This window comes from Copidosoma floridanum, unplaced genomic scaffold, assembly GCF_036245765.1.
Source record: "Copidosoma floridanum isolate Cflo_tuat_1 unplaced genomic scaffold, Cflo_Japanese_pri ptg000034l, whole genome shotgun sequence".
NCBI lineage: Eukaryota > Metazoa > Arthropoda > Insecta > Hymenoptera > Encyrtidae > Copidosoma > Copidosoma floridanum.
This window is the reverse complement of record NW_028321911.1, coordinates 10,530,457-10,557,473: the sequence shown is the minus strand read 5'-3', so window position 1 is coordinate 10,557,473 and position 27,017 is coordinate 10,530,457. Positions and strand designations below refer to the sequence as shown.

Here is a 27,017-nt window from a genome sequence, read left to right as displayed (position 1 = left end):
ATTTATTTAGTAATTTTTTTTAGAAAAAAGTAAATAAAGAAAGAAAAAAAAGGTAGTGATAAGATGTTTTCGTTGGTACTATGGGATGACAAGAAAATTACGTGGAATGTGCTCAAGACCACGGATGTGAAAGTCAACCCAGCAGAGACAATCGCTAAATGGAGGAAACGATGGTATCCTGCAAAAGTGTTGACGACTTGTGGTAAATAGTGAATATACCTTCGCTGTCTTCTAACCTTAAAGTTTCACCTTCGCTACTTGATTTTTTTTCTCAACGGGAAAATAACATACGTAAATCGTTATTTAACACTGCTTGTACACGTGAAAATAAAAAGGGGGGGCTGATGTAGTGTTAAAAGGTGTCTCTCTCGTACATCTGTCTTGTGTCCCTCGTTAGTCTGAACTTCGGCTCCTAATAAGGAGGATTTGCGTAGGAGTTCTCTCGTTTTACGGGGAAAACTAACAATTCAACATCAGCAGATCTCTTTGACTATGTTTATTTCAAACAGATATCCCTAATACACAGTATCTTTCTTTATTCTATACACTACACTACGCTTAACATCATAGCAGTGCCTCCACCTTGCACCAAGCAAGCCACGAGCGAGCGTCCACTACGTCCTGCTCGTCCTGTACCACAAGGGGCTTTTTCTCTAATGCATACCGGTTCTTGTCAAATACTTATATGTGCACATATTATACGTACTTTAACAACAACCCCATGATACTCTACAGATGTGTCCTCTCTCTCTTATTACCCTGTCCCTATATATATCTCTCTCTCAAAGATTATATTCTCTCTCTTACACTTTTCTCCTGCTCGTCAAGTCATTCCTGCGCTCTCTTCCTCTCGTTCTCTATCTATTCTAGTTGTCCTTTCTCTATCTTTCTCGCCCGTAAGTAGCGCAATAGTCGTAGTTTTGGGTGTGCCCTGTTTACATACTCCCCCTGCCTTTCATCTGTTCTTGGGCACTTTGTTGCAGGTACAGTTGCATGCATCCTTTTTACAACTCCTTGTGGTATTGTTAGCCAAGGTGCAGTTGCCATCTTCCTGGAGTTAAAGCTGTTAGCGCATCTCTCTGCGTCCCCTAACCTAAAACTGTTCGTGAGGGAAGTTGGTCATGTGACGAGTGTGCCGTTCACATAGTATGGTATGGTATCTACTGTTGTTTGTGTCTGTTCCTACATTGTCAACTGTGCTTGCTGCCTACTGCTCGTGAGCACAATGATGAGAGTCTGCCTGGCTGGGTCGTCTGCTGCTGTGTTTTGACAAGTTCATGGTTTCTGCTGACCTGAACTATGGGAGAGAATACTGAGGTTGACAGTTTCTCCAATTTTGTGACGCCTGCGGTTGTGTGGATGAAGAGGCTTACTGAGGATGATATTGTCAAGCTGCTTCACCACACGAGTGAATGCCGAGAAGCCCTCTTCGATGACTACAAAATTGAAAAAATCACTACTAGAATACAGACTATTTTTGACTAACTCGTTCTGTGATGCCATCACCAAGATTTCTTTTGCTTACTCGGCTAAGCTCGCTAAAGAGCGTGCCAATGAGGCATGTAAATCACAGCTTGATGAGGCTTGTCGCTCTGTATCTCAGACGGCTGATATACTAACCCTGTCGTCGAGTCTTGCTGCTGGTCGGGCTGCTCCATCCTTGCTTTCATTTGCAGGTATACTGGTTGGTGGACATCCGGGGGGGTGACCTTTCCCTCTTGGCCGTTGTGACAGCAAGTTGCTGTTGAGCTACTACTAGTAAAAGCTTTGGTCTTCTTGCTTTTTGATTATTGTTCTCCTCTCCTTTTGGAACTACCAGCTGAGATGAACTTGAAGCTCATGCAATGCTAGAATGCTGCCTCGCGCTTCATTAGGGGGCCATGTAAATGGGAGCACATATCTCCAGTCTACAAGAAGTATTCTGTCTTAAGTTTGGATTGTAGAATAAACTATATGGTCATCTGCTTACTTACCTCCGTCCTGCGCACAGCCTCGACATCATACTTGAGAGATTTTTTACAATTCAAGCCTATTTGTGCTGCCTGTTCTACTCGGTCTAGTTCTCTTGATCTTGTGGGCCCCGAGACAAGAACTGAATTGTTCAATTGTAGTTTTACTGTAGGGACTAGAATATACTCTGACAAAATGCCCATTTCTAGTAAGTTGTTTCTTATAATGTTATTCAATATGATTTTTTACATTTATTTATAGATGATAAACGATATTTGCAACAGCTGGTTGTCTTGCCTAATGGAACTTTTGCTCATCCAGATGGCTCTGCACGAGGTAAGAAAATCTATACTTTTTGCAATTACAGTGTATTTTAACACAAGGATGCAAAGTACAAACATCGCGTCCGAAGCAAAGTAAAGTAATGTTCTATGTATTATAAGATGAACAATTTTTTTTAGATAAATTGTCGTCACAAGAGGGGTCGAGAAAAAAAAATTCGATGATAGATCAATCGACGCAAAGTATATTTCTTTACTAATTCTAATGCAATTAATATTATATACCGTATTGTGTAATTATACATTGCATTTTTATAGCTGAACAATATAATTACACAGAACTGACCAAAAAAAACGCAGGCCACTCAATCAACACAAAGTAATAATTGTTTGTACATATGTTAATATGAATTATATCATTTACTTTATCTAATATTTTTATATTGTTTCAGCTGATGAATATAGTGGTTCAGAAGCAATAATGGAAACAGGTGCGGGTTACATATTATAAATACATGCAAAATCCTAAATAGTAGTTTTTGTTATATAAGCGCCATAACCATCTGAACTGTAGTGTGGCCCGAGGGACCCGAAGATCAGTAAGCTAGCCCTGGTTAAATGGCGCTTATATGGCAAATCGTGATTATTTTTAAAGATGGCACAGTCAACGTCAAATGGTCTCGAAAAACGCTTCGAGGTAAAAAATAGTATTCTTACCATGGATGCATGGTATAACTTAGCCAAAGTGTAACCTTTGCCAAGCCCAATCTAGACATACCAATTATTTGTTTAATAACATTAATCATGATTATAAATGATAATAAAAACTATTAAATTATAAATATTTAAAAATTTAATCATCATGACTTACATTACAGATGCTTCAACATCTGAGAAGGCTGTTACTGTTGATACACGTAGTGACCAAATTGGACAGAACAAAGTAAGAATTATTTATGATTAATAGATATAGCATTGGTTACATTAACATCTATATAGAGCCAGTGTCAGAGCTTATTAATTTCACTTCTCGGGCCTGTCCAATCCACTAACCAAAAACCCTTGCTTTGCATGGGTCTTCAATGCTAGCGAATAATACAATTCCTCTAATTTTGTCTTAAAAATAACCCACTATAAGCAACAATCAAATTATTTTTGATAATTTTGATAGCTAATCAGCCACGAATTTTGGGTCGAAGCAACAGAAAAAATACTATACATTAAGTTTTTATTTATCCTCTCATGGCTGCCTTTAACGACAGAAGTGCATCAGTGAGTTCCCTCCCTTGTAATGTAATTTATTATTGCGGAATAGGTAAAACTGCTTGGAAATTGTTCAGTGGAAGTTGATGAGAAGGATTTATTGAGAATTCTTAAGGAATCAAAAACAAAAAGCAACGTAGCAAGGAAATTGATAATGTTAATTATTGGGCCAGATGATCTAAAGAATATGACTCCCACTGGCAAAGGCGGATTTCAGAAAATACCCGAAAATATATACAATACCGTGTTTGGTAAGATATATACAACTATATAACATAATGTACATTAAAAAAGATAAGTATAACCGGATGAAATTCTTACAGAATACGTAAAAAAAGATGACGATAATGACGTTGATGAGGAGTTTACAATTGAAGATTACCGACAAGCACTAACAAAATTATGTAATCGTTTGAGAAATCCAAAAAAGAGAAAAACTTAAATATTTGAAATTAACAACAATTTGTATAAATTAAAACTAAGTTTATTAAAAGTTTATAAATCAATATATATTCCTCTGAAATGTTCTATTAATTAAATCACAAAATCTTTACTTTTATTTATTTATTTTTTTTTTTTAAATCGTACAGAAGAGTTCCAGTAGTGTATTTCTAACATCAAGACGAAAAAACAACCTAAATTCCACCAAAAAAAATAAAGAAGGCGCATATCACAAATGCAATCCAAGTGCCAATGACATCCACTGCTTAAAAACCGTCCAAGTGCCGCTAACGTGCCGCTAAAATTTCACTAGTGCATACCAAGTACAGATCAAATAACGCCAAACTGCCACCGCCCAAGTGCTGCTACTTAAATGCCACAAAGTACAGCTAAAATACTGACCAAATGTTACTAAATGGCCACGGCTCAAATTCCACTCAAATGCCGCCAAAGTACCGCCTAAGTACCGCTCAAGGGCTGCTACTCAAATTCTGCTCAAGTGCCGACAATGTATCGCCCAAGTGCCTCCCAAGTGCCGCCCAAGTCCCGCTGCTCACATTCTGCCCAAGTGCCGCTTTTCACATTCTGCCCAAGTACCGCCAAAGTACGGCCCAAGTGCCGCTCAAGTACCGCCAAAGTACGGCCCAAGTGCTGCCAAAGTACCACCCAAAAACCGCCCAAGTGCCGCTTTTCACATTCTGCCCAAGTGCCGCCCAAGTACCGTCCAAGTGCCGCTGCTCAAATTCTGCCCAAGTGCCGCCCAAGTGCCGCTGCTCAAATTCTGCCCAAGTACCGCCCAAGTGCCGCTTTTCACATTCTGCCCAAGTACCACTAAAGTACGGCCCAAGTAACGCCCAAGTGCCGCCCAAGTGCCGCTGCTCAAATTCTGCCCAAGTACCGCCCAAGTACCGCCCAAGTGCCGCTTTTCACATTCTGCCCAAGTACCACCAAAGTACGGCCCAAGTGCCGCCCAAGGGCCGCTTTTCACATTCTGCTCAAATTTAGACAAGATTTATACCAAATTTGGTATACGGGTGTTTCATAGGTCACTGATCACGAATTTAAGGTCAGATTTACTAAATTCGAAATGGCGGATTCAAGATAGCCGACAAAATTTTCAAAAATCAACTGATTTGTACAGAATTTGGTATAAGGGTGATTTTGACGCCGTTGATTACGAACCAAAAGACAGACTTCTAAAAGTAAAGATGGTGGACTCTACATTACAAAAATTTAAGAACTCAGTCCATTATATTTGATCGGTCACATTGAATTTTTCAAAGTGCCATGTGGATTTTCCAAGCTCATGTGTTTCAAAATATTTTAAGCCCTTGCACGATTATTTTTAAACATGTCAATTTGTTCCCACCAGGCCAACTCTGGGAGTGCAAATTTTAAAGCTTTAAAAAATCGAGCAAGGGCTTTAAATGTTTGTTTTAAAAAGCTCATTTAAACGTTAAATGGCATTTCGAGAATGTTACAAATGGTACCTTGAAAACATTTAGAAATATGTGATAATCCTTAATAATTAAACATAAAAGTGTTTAAGAATGACATGGTTTTCACATAATCATATGATTTTTAAAATGGCTGTTGAAATTGTCAGTACTAAATTATCGTATCTTAAGAGGAATGGTACGAAAGAATGAATGACAAATCATAATTAGTATCACAAGCCATATTATTTATTTGAGGATTGAACATTTAAAGCTCTGATTTTACGTAAGTTTTTTACAAATAATTTTTCGTTTAACTAATACATAATGAATTCAGTGAATTAGTTTGTCGATATCGAAACCGTAAATAAATCATATTAATATTATATTATAGTTATAGGGCTCACAGCATCTGAATATTTTTTAACTACTAATAATTTTTCTGTGTTCATGGAAAATGCGTGACCTTTATGGATATTCGTGACAGGTGGAGCACAAGAAAATCGACGTGAAAGGTGCTTTTGCGTTTTTTTGTGGAGATTTTCACTATAATACATTATTTTCATGTAAAGAAACTTTTTTTTCCCCATGCATACAGAGCTTCAGGTGTCAAGATGGCTTCATTCGGCTTAGCCTGAAGACTTGCTCTCGTGGCTTCCCTTTTAAATATAGCACCCAAGCCATCACAAACACACTTATCATGAGCGGTGGCATGACAGTGCCTCAGCCAAAATAGAAAAATCTTTATAATAACGAACTAAATTACACATTTGAAAGCGGTTTTTAAAGTGTTGTTTAGCTCCATCAGAAACGTATATCAATTTTGTCACATTCGGACACATATTTTTAATTTCTGGTATAATTTCTTGTTGCATTATATATACAGCAGCTGTATTATGGCTCATACTGTCAGATAGGAGGACAAAACTACCATGCTTCATATCTTGTTCAGACTTGTAATAACAAGTAACTGGGAAAATAGTACACTGATTGTTATTGTAGTGGAAGGCTTGTACTGCGTCTTGTACTACAAAAAAAAAATTTTTAGAAAAGTTCAGTTGAACGCGTACTTCATTTTCACTTGGACTTTTCGTAGGATTAGACCCGTATGCTTGCTGACTTTTTGAAATAAAATGATGGGGTATGAATTCTTCCAATTTATTAATAAAAACTTCCACGAAGTCATCAACAGGGAGACATTCTTTCTTTAATGTGCATCTATCTGCAGATTTCCACATACTAAAAATTATTTCTTCCATACCCTGTGATTCGAAAATATTAGATACATAATCTTTCAATATTTCAAATTTCGGACATGATTGACACTCATTCAAAAAACAATCAGGTTGTGAACTTTCGCACAATGTAAATTTTAAGCAGTCGTTGTAGTTTTGTATTTAATTTTGTGAATTTTTAAACATGTTTTGTAAATCGGAAGCATCAAGCATATTTTTGAAATTTTCATGTGCTGGACATACACATACACTATGTATTTTTTTATCACCAGAAAGTATACACCACTTCAGTCTGAGCTCAGCAAACTTGCTCAAACTTACTGGATTTTTTGTATTCAATTTTATAAAATCTTTATATAAAACACATCCATCTGAGAGAAGTAAGCGTTTTTGTACTCTATGTTTTTCCCCATTCTTTCTTACAATGACAGACTCATAAAAGTTCACAATCTTTGCAACTGTATCGGACGATAAAGTTTTACCTGCTCTCAGAGATGGCATTGCTAAAATACCCTTCGTTTTTTTTAAATTCTTGCTTTTTCAGCCATCCTTCTTGAAGTTTCAAATTCTTTAGCTACTTTTGGTGTTGACCAACAATCAGGAGCTGTTGTAAGTGTTTCTACGCATAAAGGATCGTTAAGTGGCAAACTTTTGAATCGTTCTTTGAGTCCATTTAATAATTGTTCCAGTTCGTCTTCTCGAGAAAAGCATGATTTTTTTGCTGGAGAACAATCAACATCACTTTTAGACATATAACTGTTTTCTAAAGAGTTATCTTAATTGTGAGAAACTGCACTATCTGACAGAAGTTTACTTTTTTTATAATAAAGTTTTAGAGAATCCATACAAATTTTGGAAAACTTTGAGCAATGTGGAAAAAATTTCAACATACTATTGGTCATATTTCTCCAATTTTGTCCTTTGTGACTACTGATTCTGAAGGCATTAGCACATATATCTAAATGTAAGCTTTATGCAACGTTTTGTTTAGGAGTAGACATAATATGCCTTTCAATTAAAACACATTGGACATTAAATATTGTAAATAAAATTATTCTTATTATTATAAAAACTCTTTCTACATATATTACAAAACCAATTAAAGAAGTAAATTATATATGCTAGATAAATATTATTTCTCTCTAACACATTATTGATAACTGTTAAGTATAGTATTAAACTTATTTAGAACTATTCGATCACAATTTATGTGTAATAAAAGCTACAATAGTTGCAGTTCTCAGTGAAGATACAAACATATATTAATACTTCAATTCGATATCTAATGAAATCCTATTAGAGTAGTGTCAGTTTAGGTGTCTGGTTGTTAATAAAAAAAATGTTATTCCACTCTTACGCTTATCTTACATTTCAAATATCTACTAGCGTGGTGTCAGTTGCTCCACCTGTCAAGAATATCCATAAAGGTCACGCATTTTCCATGAACACAAAAAAATTATTAGTAGTTAAAAAATATTCAGATGCTGTGAGCCCTATAACTATAATATAATATTAATATGATTTACTTACGGTTTCGATATCGACAAACTAATTCACTGAATTCATTATGTATTTGTTAAACAAAAAATTTTTTGTAAAAAAACTTACGTAAAATCAGAGCTTTAAATGTTCAATCCTCAAATAAATAATATGGCTTGTGATACTAATTATGATTTGTCATTCATTCTTTCGTACCATTCCTCTTGAGATACGATAATTTAGTACTGACAATTTCAACAGCCATTTTAAAAATCATATGATTATGTGAAAACCATATGTCATTCTAAAACACTTTTATGTTTAATTATTAAGAATTATCACATTTTTCTAAATATTTTCAAGGTACCATTTGAAAAATTCTCAAAATACCATTTAACGTTTAAATGAGCTTTTCAAAACAAACATTTAAAGCCCTTGCTCGATTTTTTAAAGCTTTAAAATTTGCACTCCCAGAGTTGGCCTGGTGGGAACAAATTGACATGTTTAAAAATAATCGTGCAAGGGCTTAAAATATTTTGAAACACATGAGCTTAGAAAATCCACATGGCACTTTGAAAAATTCAATGTGACCGATCAAATATAATGGACTGAGTTCTTAAATTTTTGTAATGTAGAGTCCACCATCTTTACTTTTAGAAGTCTGTCTTTTGGTTCGTAATCAACGGCGTCAAAATCACCCTTATACCAAATTTTGTACAAATCAGTTGATTTTTGAAAATTTTGTCGGCCATCTTGAATCTGCCATTTCGAATTTAGTAAATCTGACCTTAAATTCGTGATCAGTGACCTATGAAACATCCGTACACCGAATTTGGTATAAATCGATTGATTTTTAAGAATTCGGAAACCATATTGGATATTGGACCTCCATACTGAATCCGCCATTTCGGATTTTGTCTACTAACCACACAAGTTCTTCAGGGGCATCTATTAGGTACAATTTTGGCTATAAAACTACCTGGTCCGTTGCGAATTTTCATTTTTACAACCTTTTTTTGCTGGACTCATGATTCTTCTACGGCTTCTAGCTGCCGTATTGGACCAGTCATATTGAATTTATCAATATGCCACTCGACATTTGAAGGAGGTTCTCAATACAAACATTTTAAGCCCTTGCACGATTCTTTAAAGCTTTACAATTTTTGTTACCAGCGGTGGCCCGGTTGACGTGGAACGTCCCATATGTGTATGTATATATATACACACACATGTGTATAAAGGCATTAGGCTGTATACAGTTACTGCTTACATATATCTTCTTACATTATACACTTGGTGAACGAGGCTTTCTATACTTCCTCCAGCTTTAACTACGAAAAATTTCAATTGCTATCTGTTATGGGTCGTTAGACCACAAAGCTTCGCTTGGCGCTGATTATGGGTATAAGCAAGTTACAAACTTGACCGCCATAACGCGCACAGTAACAAGAAAACGTTAGCAAACGATATAATAAATGCATTGATTTTCCCTGAATACCACCCTCTTTACCCGAGGCACTAAAAAATGTATGCTTGCTTACCTTGTTTTTGATTTGGTGAGAAAAATTTTGTTTGTTTAATGTATAATTCTTAACTAAATTTTAGTAAAATGAATCAAAGAGGAGAGGGTGAGGTATCTATGCAAAGCCAGTGAAATTAATTACAATAAATGAAATATTAGTCGACTCGCCAGTACGCGCGCACACACAAGCACACGAGCGCTGATTTTCCTTTCCCTCTTTTTTTTAGAAGAGAGTGACATTTCTTTAAAAGGAAATGAATAATGACATAAAGGAAATGAATATCATGAAATGACGCAAATACCGTTAGTTGTTAAAAAAAAGTTGGATAAACGCATGCAGAAAAAAAAACATGCTCATAAATCTCCACTGTTACAGTCATCTATTATTTATGATAGTGACGCTCATGTTTCTAGTGATGGTGCTACCAATCTAGCCAATCTTACTTTTCTTAATCAAAAGTCTCAAACCCCTATGAGTCATAGCACTGATGACATCAATGTTTCTTTGGATAGTACTTTAGGAGGCTACGCCATAGTAGTTGAGTATGATGACACCAAGCGTAATTCATCTGATGATATTAAGTTGTATTTTCAAATATTGGATCAAAATAAATTGGACCAATTAGATTTATGGTGTACGAAAAGAGGAGTTTGTATGCTAAGTAATTTAAAAATAAGTTTTGATAATAATCAAATTCAAATAAATCGTAAAAAATATCCTATAACTGTTGGATTGATGGAACTGCTTATTAAAAAAAATTTTGATAAAAATCTTATCGAGATTTAAGATTTAATAAATTATCATCTTCTTTTGGAAACTTACAGCGTACATAGTAAAAAATTTGACAAAATGCAAGTGTACGAAATCAGAATAGTATGAAATTTAATAAAGTAATTGGACCAATGTTTGATAAGGTTGCAAAAAATAGGCGGTGCATTACCACAACTAAAAGTTGCACGCTTAAATACGCAGACAGACTACGTATATTGGGATGGTCCCAATGAGCTAGTTGATCGCCTTCAATTGCTAGTTGCTGAGAGATCAGCTGGTAATTCTAGCCATTCAAATGAAATTCATTCGATTATCATGGAGTTGCGAGAAGGTGGTATTATATGTCAAGCTGATAATCAATCTTGAACTCAGTATTAGCATAAACGTTGACGTATCGGACGTAAGTTGGGTAAAACTGAGGGTGGTAGCGTTGGAGGCCCTCCGGGCATGAGATTTGGACTTACTCCAGATGGCTAGTATGATTTGAATAACAAGAGATTGTGCAATGTTGCAAAACCGATACAGCTTCAGGATGCGGTAAATTATGCTTATTTAGATCGAAGACTTTAAATTATTGTTGAAAAAATTGACAATATTTAAACTGTCACAGACAACTTAGAAAAAGAATTTCTATTTACTCGGGCTTTGACAACAACTATTAATCTAGAAACTTAAGACATGGAGGGGGTTATTGAGGAACTTTATAAGTCTGTTAGACGTAACTATCCTCGCCCGAAATTTAACGTGAGTGGCTTAAATATGACTTGGCAAGCAGATCATGTTGAGATACAACCCTATGCTCATGAAAATAAGTTAGCTTCGTACCTGGTGCTATATGTCTCCGAGGCAAGCACCAGGTGACATGTGCTTGCCCTGGTTGGATGTGCACCAGGTGTGAACCCTATTTTTTCTACTAAGGGTACACCCGATCCTTAAAAACATCCAAAATAAGAAATAGTAGTTTTCGTACCTGGTGGCGCTTGTCTCCAGGGCAAGCACCTCGTGCTAGAGACCTGCGAAAGAGGGCCTGCAGAAATTTTTGTGCTTACCCTGGTTAAATGAGCACCAGGTGTGAATTCTATTTCTCCTACTTATGGCGTAGTAAACGTTCAAATGTTTAAAAAATGCCCAAAGTAGAAGAAATGGATTAAATTATCAAACATTTTTGCTATCTCCTTATGGTGTAAGTACAGACCTTAAAACTACATGTAATTAGAATGCATAGTAGTGGCTACTACAGACCACGTTATTTCTTTTATCAGAATTTACGGTCTAAAAATCCATAGTATTCCATAAATAGTATGTATGGTGTCAACTTTCCCACTATTTGTCATGATAAAATTATAATTTGAATAGTATAACTATAGAATATTAATAGAAAAATATAGAAGATCTACTAATCTACGCTTTGCTAGCCAAAATTTCCAAAACAGACAATTATGTCATCATGATACTACAAATATACATGTGCGTATATGTGTTAGTTCTCAGAAAATGACGCAAATAACACGCGAGTTTTTTTTCTAGAATTTTACCAACAAAAGGAGAGTGAAATAAGATAGTGAGGCTTTTACTTCAATAGCTTAAAGTAGAATGAATAGCTTAGTTAGCACGGGGGCGTCAGAAAAGATCATCTTGCTAATCACTTATGTGAATTTGTGGGGTGTCATTGTTAAAAAATTCAAAACAGACCCATTTAATCAAACTTTAAAAGCTATAAAAACTGTATTTCCAAAATAGTGTTTAATAAAAACGTTATTAACTACAATCGTATAATTGTTCAATTTTTTCCTGTCGATCGTTATTTTGAGTTACTTGTGGTCACTTGCGCTCATACTGACTGTCCTATTCGTAATCAGTGTACCAATAAACATGTATATACTAAATATCAGTGTAGTTTGATGAATAACGTATTAGGAAGTACAGCAAAAAAATCTTTCACATTCTTAATAATTAGTATTTTGTTAACATTTTATTTTGTCTATGTAGAAGACCCTTTTCAAGTAAAACTTAAGGAACTCGCAGTTTTAACTGTCAATAAAATGTATATAAAATTTCAGCCATAAATGTTTCTAAATAAACATTTGGTACATTGAACAGTAAAAAAAATTATCTTTGCTTGTATGGTAAACGTCCTAGAGTAACTACCCTGTTTGCTCAAAATTGTTTGTCCTTTATAGCCTTACTATTAGGTTCACCAAGTGCAGGCCTCGGAGAGAATCCGTGATTCCTGGTTGAATGCTTCGAATCAAGAAAGTAATGTAGGGTCCTCGTTGGTCAGGGTTCCGAGTCTTGCGATATACAACTCTGCTGGTAAAGTCTGCTAATGAATAACTGACTTGATTTACAAGTGGCCGGCTTTATGTAGTCTATTAGTGGATAAATCGTTGTTGGAATTAGCTTCAAGATATTTTTCGAAAATAATAGTTAAAAAAGATATTATTTAGCGATATAATTTTACGTTCGATACCCTAAAAAGAACAGATATTTAAACTTAACGATTAATGATAGCTTTGAAAAGAGCCAGCGGTGATACTTTTAGTCAGAGGCTGATAATGAGTATTTCCAGCAAATATAACTGCCCAAATTTCTTAAGATTTTTCTTCTTAGCTTGCTGTTGTTGCAAAAGGTGCTTCGGCAACACCAGGTTAGTCAGAAAAATGGCTACGGTACCTTTAGACGTTAGAGTTGGCTGTGCTCTGGTCATATGTCTCTCAGTATTACGCCAGAATACCTAGCTGCACGATTAACAGCTCTGTTCTTGACGTACGACCAGTGAATGACTACGGTACTCGTCATTCTATTTGGAAGTATTATTACCAGACTCACTAACTTTGATTGCAGGTGGCTTCTATTTTACTTCAACACTACTTAGTGAATCCTACTGAACTAAAGTACAAAGCTATCATTTTTTTGTACAACTTTATGCTTATTTATTATTATTGTGAATTATTTAATTTGAAAAAAAAACCATAAGAAAACCATTTAGGAAGGATCAAGAATTTAAATGCGAAATTTTTGCAAAATCGATTCAGTAGTTTTTGTGGTTAGCGATTACAACGTTTTTTGAATTTTGGCTTTATATATTATTGAGTTGCGATAAGCTTGAGACAGCCCGGGTGGCTAGATAATAATTTCTTTCATTCTTTGTTAAAATTTATACTCTAGTGGCTACTCTTTTTGATAACATGACATATTGAATTAAAATATCAAACCGATTACACCTAATTTATTTAATAGAATTCATTCTGGCATTAATACACATAACAAGATTTTGTTAAGGTTTAGTATCTTAGTGTCATATAATTATGATTTTTCACATTATGCAATCATAGTTTATGAGTACGGAAAATTTTTAGTTAAAATTACAAAATGTTTGGTATTGATAAACATAAATATGAAATTTGTGAAATTTTACGGGCTCCTTATAATGAAAGAAAAATGTCAACAGAATGTGATTCATTTTTTCATTCATTTTATTTTTTGCAAACATAAAAAGAATGATGTATTTTATTTATCAGTTTTCTTGTGAATGATTATACTGGAGAATACGATTGTATATTGCAATCAATTTTTTAAATTTCAACCCTTAGTATGTTACATTGTAATGCTGAACTCGTAGCATGTATCATTAAATCATCGTATTTTTATCAATTATGTATGTACAAAACATTAAATTATAACAATTTTTTGCATATTTGCTCTTTATTAATGATGAGTATTTAGTTCATGAGCCAGTCTAGAAAGCAGGTGCTCGTAGTCCTGTAATCAATGGTATCCTACGTCTCTGGAGTTGGTGCATTTATTCAGCTTACTATATGTACGCGAGTTTTCAATTTTTGGTGCATGCAATTTAATGAAAGATAAACTTTGATATGGATAAAATTCAGCTCGAAAATAGACAAAAAGCTCTACCAATTATTTGTTACAACTAATTACTGGTATTAAATAAATTAAACCATCTTAACTTTCAATTAGCTACTAATCTTTGTAACCAAGTCAGTGTTGAGCACACTAATTTGAGATGTTAAAGAGGAGGTGCCTTCAATCCCAATGCGTTTGTACCGTCTCACTGCCAGACACATAATTTCTACTGATTTTATTGAAACGTGTCAACAATAAAAGAAACCCATTCCTTCGTCAACTTAAATAAGAATAACTCACATAATAACGATTGTGAGGAAGTTTTTCAGAAGAATCAAGAGGAACAAATCACGGATGACGAATTTTAAACAGAATGTAGAAAAATTAGCGTAAGCTTTAAAAGGTTTGTGAAGATTAAAAGTATTCAAAACTACTAGAGATAATATTAAAAAAGGCAAAGTAGAAGCTAAAAAATCATGATGAATCATAACCATAAGACGTTAACCGTAAAAAACGTTTGAATTTTGCATCGCTGTGAAAGATTCGGTACTTACACTGGTTTCAAAACGTTATGTTCATGGCATGATGTTACCGGGGAAGAGGTCGGCACTACCTAGACGTCCAAGTTTGTCTACATATATATGTAATAATTGTGTGTACCTATATAGGTACAGTTTACAGAATAATTTTCTATAGAATTTTCAGAACTTTTCGAAATTTAAAGAAAACAGCTGTCGATTACAAAAATTAAATGATTTATTACGTAATAAGTGGATAGAACTTTGATCATTTTAAAAAACATTTACTTTAAAAACACTTAAATTATCTTCTTTGATTATAGTAATTTTTAAGCACGATATACTTATGCATTTTTTTGCTCGTTAAGGACGTTGCCTACTCATATGAAATAATGACAGAATTTTATGAAAATTAAAAATAGTTATATTTATACTATTCTAAATCCTTTCATATTTTTTTTGGCACGTGTTATAATATCATATATTGAGAAATAAGACAACGAAAAATCGTGTTGAACATGGGAACGCTCCTATAGAATGGCTGCCGAATCAGCATTAAAAACTAACACGTAAATAAAACATGTCAACAAAACTTATAGGACTGATACAAAACTATTCAAGTAGTAATTGTGCCAAGTTTCATCCCATGTTAAAATACTTTTTACAAATTTAAACATTATAATAATTAAAATTTCTTTAAAAATTACTTATTAGGATAGTATTTTACTATGCTTGTCCATTTTATTCAAGGTATTGGTAACGTTGTTACCTACAAAAAAACCCATAAACAGTACTTAAGGACGTTGCTTTGTTTATGCAAGTAATAAAAAAACTACTTGAAACTGGAAAGTATGGTATATTAGACAATTCTGTAGTTATTTCTAGATGACAAATTTTTTTTTTTTTTTTCAATTTGTATTGCTATGTGTTTTTCCATACGGCACTACATATTGTGGCATCACCAATCCAAAATCCCTTTTGTAAGACCGTATGTAAAACCATATGGAATGCCGTATGGCTTTCCCGAAGTAATTAGACATAAAATTCTGTCATCCATTTTTCAGGTGAGTAGCCTTATTAAAATTTTCGATCGGGAATTTGTGTAATCGTGACGTCCCCAAACAGCGCAAAAATCTGAAAGTATGTAAAATAAGACGGCAGAAGTGCGCGCGATAAATTTTTATAAATGTAAAATAATAAACAAGCATTGATAAATTTTATATTTTTTAAATGAAATAATGTTAATTTGACTAAAATGATGTAATTAAAAAAAAAAAGTTTGTTTACAAAAAAATTATCAAAGCTTTGCTTCTTTCATAGGTCCCGTAACCCAGTGTTTTTTTGTTTTTTTGTTTTTATGGAGGGAGGGGAAATGCATTGGGCACACCGCAGGGACAGCGGTAGTGTGGGACTCAGTAGATTTTTTTTATTAGACGAATAATACCCATTTAACCCCCCATGCTGCGTGGCTTTAGTTCTAGGGGACTCGGGGCAAGATTGAGCAGCTCCCAATGCTGGCTTCATGTTTCGTGTCCCCTGTCTTGCACAGGAAACACCGTGCTATACTACTGCAGTCTTTTTTTCGATGGTTGCAGCTTCCGCATTTGAAGCATAGCTTCCTTCTCCTCTTTATAGAAATGGGAGACGTGACTATACCCCAGACATTTGAAACAACTTGTTACTACTAGATATTTCTTAATACGACAAGAGACGAAGCCAACCTTGACCCGGCCTGCGTGTTCGATTTCCTTGGCTACTATTTTGTCAAGGGTCACGAGCGCCATTTTTTGTCCCTTAGCGTTTTCTTTGAGCAGCTGAACCTTTAAATTTTGTCTACAGTTTTCTACAACCTTTTTAATGGATTCCTTGATTTCTCCTTCTTCGAAAATACTGTCCGAATCTCGAATCTCAAGCGTCACATTTCATGCAGTAGTAATCACCGTGGCCCGCTACTGTCTCTTCCACATGTTAAGGAAATTTCTTGACATCCTTAACTCGTCTGGCTTTTAGGAGCAAATCTCCTTTTTGAATGGCGAAAACACTCTGGACCACTGCTTCTCTATTTTCAGGGTTAAAGCCCGCCCTTATCGATTGAAGTACCCCGGCAAAGGTTTGTCCTTTTTCGACATTCACCAGGACTTTTGCCATCGTGTCACGGCCTTTTGTTTGGGCACTCCTATGATTAGCAGATACCTCTTCCCTCTCGCCATCGCTAGTTCTCTTCTTTTTTAAAGTCACTGCTCTTTGCCATTTTTCTGGGCTTTCTGAGGGATTCCTATTTCGATCCGCCCGTGCTATTTTCTTAAGAGCACTGTTTAGAATTCTTTTCTACACCTACCAACGGAAATCATCTCTTCTCTGTTCCCTGTATTGCAGTGATGCGAAACCCTCCTTCCACTGTATACTGTAGTACTCATTTTTAATACTTAGTTTTTCTGTTATAATAACAGCTGATTTAAGATGTTCTAGAGTAGTTTTAAGACTTTCCTTGACAACGTTTGCCGTATTCCTATACTTCAACCGTTTTGAAATATTTTTTTTTAAAGTAAAACTTCTTTTTTGAGCCGTGAACAGCCGCATGAAGGGAAATGCGTTACCAAAAAAATGTAGCCACCTACCCTGCGGCCCAAGCCCTTTCCTCAATCTCCTCTCTTACACACAGCTCCCTTCCACTCCGTCTCTCTCTCTCTCTCTCTCTCTCGCATGTCTGCCGTGCACTTCCTTATTTTGTAATGTACATATGATTTATAATGTGTGTGTGTGTGTGTGTGTGTACATCGGTGGGGCTCTGCCCCCTGCGCACTGCGCTTCGCGTGCCAACCTTCCAACTTTTGAATCAGTTAAATACTTCACTATTGAATTAATCATATCGTGGGGCTTAGAAGTAATGGACAGTGACTGAGGAATTAATTTGGTAAAAATAAAATAAAAATGAAGACAATTTTTTTTATACTTTCTAACCATTCAAACAAACGGTGCGTATAACGGCTCTGCATTGCTGTGTTACTATGCACGTATATGCTATCATCATTGGCATAGTAAAAAAACCGTCAGATTTAATTGTTGCATTAATCACTTACACAACCAACGGGTGTGTAATCTTTTATTCAGTATGTTATAATTTAATTCAATTTCAAGCCATTTCTTGGTGTCGTATTAAATATACATATGCCAGTGGTATGATATAGTACTCCACAAACACATGATGCTCTCTAGTGATTAATTTTTTGATTCTCCCTTATAGTGGATTACACCTCAACACTACTCAATACTACTTTTCCTCTCGGTAACGGAAGTCAGAGCGTGAACATGTATTTTGATTAAACTGGAGGTGAGGAGACTTTTTTTATTCTGCTGTGACTCTGGCTACTTCACCTGTATGTAACCGTAGCCTAAAATTTGCAGTTTACAGGGTACTTGTATAAACACTATTATAATGTAAATATTTTTATATCACCAAGCTGCGATTGATATTAGACTTGAGAGGTATAAAGAGCTCTAACTAAGACTAAAGGTAAGTAAACGTAATAATTAAAATCATTTAACTGAAATTTCTTAACTTCAAGGTTTAGAAAAAAAGGATGTTCCACTCACAGCTTTGTCTTGGAACCTGATTATCAAAACCTGTATAGAATCTTAAGATTACAAAATAATATCCGTTGTAGTGATAAAGAATTTTGAAAATTATTGTTATATTGAGAATATTAAGAATTGAAGAAGGAGACATAGAAACATTTAAAATTTCTAAGTCCTGGATAAAAGATGATATCTGTACAAAAACATTTGGTAATTACAGCAACTGTTTTAGTAATAACCTAATACTAACTTTACATAATAAATATACCTTTTTTTTAAAACAATAAGATTTTAAGTAAATTAAATGGAGAAACTAAAACTTATTACGACATCGATACTGCAACCTATGAAGGTGTTCTATACTTATATATCTGACAAATCAGATGATAATATTTATATAAATTTTCCCATAGAAATATTAAACAATATTCGTGAAGGCTTGCCACCTCATGAACTCAAATTAAAAAAAGGTACAATAGTAATGTTTATTCGAAATTTGAGTATATTAGACGGATTATGTAACAGTAGACGATTGCGAATTACTGAATTGTTGAAGTATAACGTAGAAGGCGACATAGTTACGGAAGAAAAAATTGGTAATAAAGTTTTTATTCCAAGAATTACATTAAATATTGATAATACTTCATTATTACCTTTTATTTTATATAGAAAACAATTTCCATTAGTTTTAGTATTTGCTATGACTATAAACAAGTCTCAAGGTTAAAATTCTGAAAATGTGGGATTATACTTAAAAAAATTTTTATTTTCTCATGGTCAATTGTACGTGGCTTTATCGAGATGCAAAAATAAAAATGGAATTTTTGTTCAAATCGATAGAAAAAATATTTTAGGTATTAAAAATATATCTTGGAAAGAAATTTTTGATTATAAGTAATAATTTATCTAATAATAACAATATTATCAAAATATTCTTATATATATAGACAAAATTAATAACTTATTAATATATCCCATGAATGTATTGCAAGAGGGCATTTTTTAATACGAAAAAATTTGTAATTTATACTTTTTATTTATATTTATATTCTTTTATTTATTTCACCTGTACTTAAAATTGCTAACAAAAATACGAAATTCCATAAGCAAAATTCAAAAAGTTGGCGCGGAAGACACGATACGCGCTGTCGATTACGCGCAGGAACGTAGATTAGATATACGCAAGGATCATCAGCGAATACGTAGAATTGATTGTGCGCAGAGAGAGCGTCGATTGCGGTGACGAATTATCTTCAAGTTAGCTATAAAAGGACTCAACGCGCAGGGAAAAATTATCCTTTCCAGCGAGACTGGGACGCGGACACCCGCTACGCAGTCCTGGGACTCTCCGGTGCACCAGTAGTTACTACGTCGAGCATACGTCGAGAGGAAAAGGATAGAGTACAAAGGCTGATGGCGATATCATCAGTGTAACTATACCAGTGGTGCGTCTACTACTAACTTGTACCTACTTGGACTTTTGGTGCTCGACCGCTTAAAGCGTGGAGGCGATGCATCCCCAAGTAGTCGAAGCACTAGAGATAGCGACGACGCTCCTCAGGTTAAGTACCAGGGTCGATCATTTGAGCCATGCTCAAGACACCCGGGGCCCCAAGGACGACCTAGCTCTTCGTGACTTCTTTCGAATAGGTATCGAGCTCGTACTAAAAATCCGTGGATGTGCTAATAATCCGCCATAGTCTAATCCACTGTCAGTAAAAGAAAATTTGCGCGGGAACATTTAAATGTCCTTATTGATAGATACGTGAAATAAAAATTAAAACTATAGTTTTATTCAAGCGCGAGAATCAAAATGTTCTACCGTGACTACAATACGTTGATTTAAAATAAAAGAATCTAGATTGTTAATTTAAAATTGAGCTTATTGTTTGATTTATATCAGTGAATTATATAGTGATTGAAATACAATTTCCTTATAAGATACAAGTGAATAATTGCACGAAAGAAAGAATTAATTATACTTACTTGATATACCTACTACTCCAGAAGTGATGGTGAGTCCTAAGATTTTTCGAGTCTATTTAAAAATTTAAAGTTAGTTCAAAAGATAATTTATTAACCTGTTATTTATTTTAAATTAAGAATCAAAATTCATATTAAAAGATTTTTACTTTAAGCTAAAATCGGGCACAAAAGTAAGTCATATAAAGAGGCTCAAAATTTTGTTTAGCGGACAGAAAGATGTTAAAAGTTTCCTTAGAATAATATAAAGTTACAGGACAAATAAAAGAAATTAGTATACTTTACTTTTATCAAATCAAAATATCAATAAAGTAATAATCGAACAGAATCACTGTGAATATTGCAGGGTTTAGTAGATTATTCGATAAGATTATATAATATTTAATGAAAACCACTTTGAGTAAATTTTCTTCAAACAATCGGCAATCAGAGTGATCTCACTCTTTTACACTGAGCAACTAACCCGCCCTCCAACATACAATTTCAAATATCGGTTGTGAGTTGGCTCCTAATCTTAGAGTTTCCCCGGTAAAGAAAAACAAAACTCTCAGCCGATTCTAATAACACTATACAATCAGGGTTAGACTCAAAGAAAGGGAGGTCGTAGTATATTGTGTTCATCTACTGTACCAATTTCAACATTAATTTAAACCAGAATAGGAATAGATCTAAGTCTTCGTGGTTTGAAAGAGCTTTATAAATTGACTCATACAATGAGTCATCTTAATGCGAAGCTTTCACGGTTTGTATTAATGATAAACTAAATGTAATTTAAATTTATGTATGTATTGGTATTATCAAGTCATGTAGAAAATAATGTAATTCATACACATAAAAATTTTACACATAGTTTATCATAAACGCTAACAAAAAAAAGCTTAGCGCACCAAAAACTTTATACTTACAAATTAATTAAAATACAATTGATATAAATTGGTTTCTGGTCGTACTTAGTTGTATAAATGGAATGGTTATTAGTTATTCGTATGTATAAAATCCATCTTGAGCGCGCGGTGGCTCGGTCGGCTAGGTCGTGGATTGGCACGCGGGAGACCGTGGTTCAATTCCCGGCCAGTGCGACTTTTACGGGCAAAGTACCTCTGTGTCTTTCACATGTGCTTTTTCACCACGCAATGCTCCTCGAGGAGGGTTTAGGCGACCTTCTCGCAGCAAATTTGCCTAATTCCCCCTACCCCCCTCCCAGTGATGGGAGGCCTCCCATCCCTTTCCTTGTCCCTTTCCCAAGTGCTAAGTGCCCATAGTAGTGCCCTTATTAAAAAGGAGCCGGACGTAGAGCACTATAATATAAAAAAAAAAAAAAAAAAAAAAAAATCCATCTATCTGCCTCTTGGGGCGTGTGGAAGAATAGATAAAAAAAATTTATTGCGAGAAAAAAAACATGTTCTTATTACCTAACATTCTTTACACATAAACATTTTTACAGTACAAAAATATACATGACATATTATTCACATGATGTATTAAATTACATTTTCATTGAAAGACTTTCAGTAAAACATAAATAAATAAATAAATAAATTAATCTTTTAACTATCAATATAAATGGTTTTATATGGTGGAACGTTTCTTGGAATCACCAGACAGTTAACTATATAATACAACAGTTAAATTTATAATTTAATATATAACAATAATGACGCTTTGCGGAGCGACACCCCTATATATCAATTATGACTTTAACTTTCTTCTTGATGATGAGATAAATCATGGTGATAAGACAATTTTATTATAAAGTAATTTAATAACGAAGCAGATTAAAAATAATTAATTAATCCATATACGACACGTACACGTCTCTATACACGTCAAAGTCTGAGAAAGACGGTATGATCTTTGTTAGGTTCCCCAAAAGTAGTGTGGGGGGCGGTGGGGGTCACGAAAAAGTGCGTGGAGGGCTGTAGAGGTATGGGAGAAACTTAATTGTGTCAAAATAAGGGAGAAAATGACAGATTTTTACCTTATTTTGTGGGGGGCAGTGGGGGGTGAATGGTGGTCTGTTGGGGTGAATGGTGGGCTGTGGAAAGTTGTGTGAAATGCCCCACCGTGATAACTATATAATATAAGAATATATGTACTATAGGTATGTTAGTATGTTTGTTTTTACGCTACGACTAAACGCTAAACTAAACCGACGAGCGTGGAGAAAAAAGAAAGAAAGAGAAAAACAACAACTGTACCTATACTAGAGGCAAAGTATACGTATGTATATTGTATAAATATATACGTGTTGCACGTCCCGGTCATCACATACATGTTCATATGTATACACGTATGTAAGAAAACGTGCATAAATTATTAAGTATTGTTAACTAAAATAAATGTATGGTGAGGTAGCAAACACAATAAAGAGAACGGATTAACTAATATACTAGTTTATTTAGTATAATGAACAAAGATTAATAACGATTCTTACAGTTAATCTCATGTCACTGAGAGAGACACGACGTGAGCGTGCGTACCTGATATAATCAGCAACGGCCACAATCAGTTTGCCTAAAACTTCCTAATTATATATACTCTTGCTTTCATCGTGTCTTGTACGAATCGTATCTATGCCGTACAGTAGATGTCGCTGGCTACAACCAATATACATTAACTTATATTCTAACAAGTATGAATAATACGACAACCTTGCCTTTGAAAACAAGAAAAAACGTTGTGTCTCGAAAGGGAAGCAAACTTTCTTAAAATAACAATTTTTACGGGTTTTCCAAGGGGGAACTTCATAATTGAGGGGAAAAATATAGAGGGGTTAGACTATGCACAAACATCACCCAAGTTTTTTTTTTCGACTGTATCTTGAAAAGAACGAGTAAAATAGTATATTACGCACCTAGTGAGCAAGGTTAAGAATGTTTTAGATTTCACGTAAATAAACGCCCGAGGGGAAGCCGAGGGTGGTTAATGTGAAATCTAATGCATTGTTTAACCTCCGACCGTGGTGCATATTCTATTTTTCGTCAATCCTGCGCTGAGAGAAAGGATTTTCGTCCCGCAAAGCGAGATGGAAGTTTCTACGTTTGGCGTAGTATGATGAAAAAAAATTTTCTTTTGTATACCGTGTACGAAAAATTGATATAAAAATCGTCGAAAAATTTTTGTCACAACGTAATCCCTCAAAATTCGAAAAAAAGTCACATCTCGAAAGGGAAGTCAGATAGGCCAAAAATAATTCCACGTATAGAAAACAATTATTGAGGTGCAAAAATATATGTTACACAGATTCATACAAACACACGTAATAATTCTAAAAATAATGAGTCATCTCTTAAAGGCAAAGCTACATGCTACACATTTTAGCTATAAATTGATTTTTATTTTATTCTCTGATCTATTATACGTATACGTATTATCCGTATTATGAGAATAATTGTCACGTGACCAAAACCTGTATTCTTATTATTCGTTATGAGATTAGTAGAAATTAGTTATAAGCACTTGTTAATTTTAATATTAAATTATTAATTATCATAGAAAACAAATTAAATGAAAAATTACAACTTTACAATGAAAAAAGCTGTATGTGTATTGTTTTCCTTAATCTCAATTAGACAAGTAGAGTGCATTATTTTACTATTATACCCGAAAGGGCCGTTGAGTGGCAGTTTCTCTCGTATCATCTACGAAAAGGGCTATTTTTTAAAGCTGTTAGGATTTAAAATTCCCAAAAAATATATGTATTAAAAAAAAAATTTTTTTCTCTTATCTCATAACTTAATCAGAGCAACAAAGTCCTAGAGATCCATCTCTACATTTTTTAACGCCTTAAAAATGCATAGGTATATTTAATTGAAATAGCTTATAGTTTTTATCTTATTAGTATTTAAAAATCTTTACGTGTACATATTTTTTGGATGCTTTTGTAAACTTATGTGCAACAGCCTCGGGCTTGAAGTGTGACGGAACACTATTTCTAACTGCTCTTAAAATAGTTTTTAAAAAGTCTAAAGACGGGAAAGAAGGAAGGGTAGCTAGAATTAATAAGGAGATTATTGAACTTACGAAATCCCTAAATAAGGAATGATACTTTCATAAAAGAAAAAAATTATAAAACATTTACAGTCAGTATTTACAGCTTTATCAAAACATGAAATTTTTTTATTACCTTTAAGTAAAAAAAATGATTTACTTTTTTTTTAATGAAAAAGTGTTTATGTATTCGGTATTTTGTCATTATTTTTTTTTTCGTTGTCGACTCAAATTATTATTATACGTCTCAGTTGCAGTAGTATATGCATGCTTGTCTACTCTTATGTATGTATGTTTACCATCAAAAGAAGCTTTATTTTTGGTTAGGTCTCCACTATTTCAGCAGCCAACCTTGGACTTAAAATTTGCACCCTCTTGCTGCCACCGTAGGCCAACTTTCGGTACTTCGGTAACTGAAGGGGAACCTCCAGTCTGCCGAACTACAATTTTTGTTTGGGTTTGTTTTTTCTACATAAATACCAGTACATATACCAACTGCCCCTTCACAAATGTATAGTTGGCAGAGAGAGAGAGAGAGAGAGAGAGAGAATGAGGAGAGAGGAAGAGCGTGCGCACGCCACTACATGCATATATTATACGCTATACTATACTACTTGCTGTCGAGAGAGCATGCGGTGGTGAGGGGACGAACAGGAACGAAGGGGGCAAGAAAAAGTGACGCTTTCTCCTACTTCCGTCTAGCGAGGGCCCTACATAAGAAGTTCGCTTTAAAAATCTTGATAATTTTTGACAGAATTCGAACCATAATTTCCTAAGTTTCTCCAGATAGGAGGCTAGCACTCTAAGCACTAAAACGTCTGAGCTCTTGGACTCTATTATTTATACAAAAGTATTCGACAAATGAAGATAGGAAAATATTGTTGCTTCTCTTATGTATATATGTTTCTCGTAAAGATAAATTTTGTCCTTAAAGTTTGTCATCTTCATTTGCTGATTACTTTTACATAAATAATAGAATCCTAGAATATTAAACTAAAGCTTACGAGACGTAAAATCTATTAACACTTTGAGGCTTCAAAGTCAACCAGTGATTTTTCAAGTTACAAACAAAAAAGTATGTCGTAGCGCGAGACTGTCATACAATAATGCTTCTAGAATTTTTTCTATTTAATATTTCAACCAGAAATTTTGTACAAAAAATCTGTGACCGTATAGTACAGAAACAAGTCTTACCATAGGATCTTAAATTATGCTCAAGATAAAATACTAGATAAGTGATTAGTAATGAGTGCGATAATACACTCCCACACGGAGATGGTGAGTAAATGACCTTGACAACTAGGATAGTAGGCTATTGTCATGATCCAGAAAAAACTGAAAAAGTAATTAGAACTTTAGGTATTACTAGTTGTTAAAAAATGGTTTATATTTAAACTTTTACATCTTTTTTACAATTACTTGAAGTGAACATAATAGAAGGCAACTTACCTTTCGTAATAAATAAAAAATTTTCCAGCGTTATTTATGACTTTTAAAATCTTTATATACTCTATTAGACATAGCCATTTAAAAAAAAGTTCAGATCCCTAGATTTTTTAAATTTTGCAAATAATTGTTTTCACGAGCTAAATGCTTCTCATAGTGATTAAGTATACTTGAGTCTGATTCCTTATAATAACTCAATGTTTCAAATTTTATTTATTTTTAAATTTAGTATCGACATAACATAAGTAATTTTTTTTTCATAATCATTCGTCATTTATTTATAACATATATTTTTAACAAGAAAATCCAACTTGGAAGCTATGACAAATTAAGCCAAGTTTTTTATTTTCTTATTTATTCAACAAATTTTATTTAAGTTAAATGAATTTTTCTTATTGTAATGTAAGAACTTATGTAAATATGACCTAATTACTCAAAAACATTATTATAAACACTCATTAAATTTTTCAGGAGAATTGTATTATATGTAATCCACGAAAAGATACAACCCTCAGCAGAAAATAACATGGGTACGTTAACATATATTATTGGACTTTCATTTTTATATCATACAGTCAATTTTTATTACAATCATACTTATATCATGTGATTACTTTATGTATGTACATCAAAGGAATTAAAACTGTTATTTTTAACCTGCAACTGTGAATTTTTGGTAAAAACTAAAATTTTAACAGTCAAGTGTTAACTTTTATGTTTTAGGAATCTACAAAGAGATGGAGATACCACATTGGTTGTTGCACTTGGACCAGTTATGTGAACTGTACAATATTTAGACAATTAAAAATAATACTGTACAGTGACTACAAATAAGTTAACCCACACCAATCGATCAACCACGTTTTTAAACCTCATTGGCTAAAGGCGTTAAACCATGTTGTCGACGGTTGAATCATTTTTGAATACTGATGATTACAAATAATCTGCGGAAGTACAATTGAGATAATAATAAATTGAAATGCTGCTCATTTGATGTTTATTGGCGCTGATTCTAATTTAAATATAAAAACCAGTACATTATTTCAAATTGTTTTAAAAACTCTAGATAATAGATAATAGCTGAATTTATAACTCTAGTTAATTTTTCAATTTTAAGTTAAATTAACTTTCAGTAAAAAAGCATCCTTAATTTTTTAAAATATATTTTTATGAAATTAACAACGTGAAAGGTGCATTCTACGAACAGGTTAATGCTGTGATTGTTTTCGTACCTATCAATGATATTTTGTCGTATTAAGTA

At 33.9% G+C, this 27,017-nt stretch overlaps 1 protein-coding gene across 2 annotated transcripts in view; it reads left to right on the top strand.

Moving 5' to 3' along the window:
- lt (vacuolar protein sorting-associated protein light) overlaps positions 1-26,745 on the top strand; it is a 246,704-nt gene extending 219,959 nt beyond the window's left edge. For both annotated transcript variants that reach the window (XM_089597622.1, XM_089597621.1), the window contains 2 exons: positions 26,228-26,286; positions 26,480-26,745. In XM_089597622.1, the coding sequence (XP_089453748.1) occupies positions 26,228-26,281 (54 nt within the window). In that variant the 3' untranslated portion in view covers positions 26,282-26,286; positions 26,480-26,745. The remainder of the gene's footprint in view (positions 1-26,227; positions 26,287-26,479) is intronic.
- The last annotated feature ends 272 nt before the right edge of the window (positions 26,746-27,017 follow it).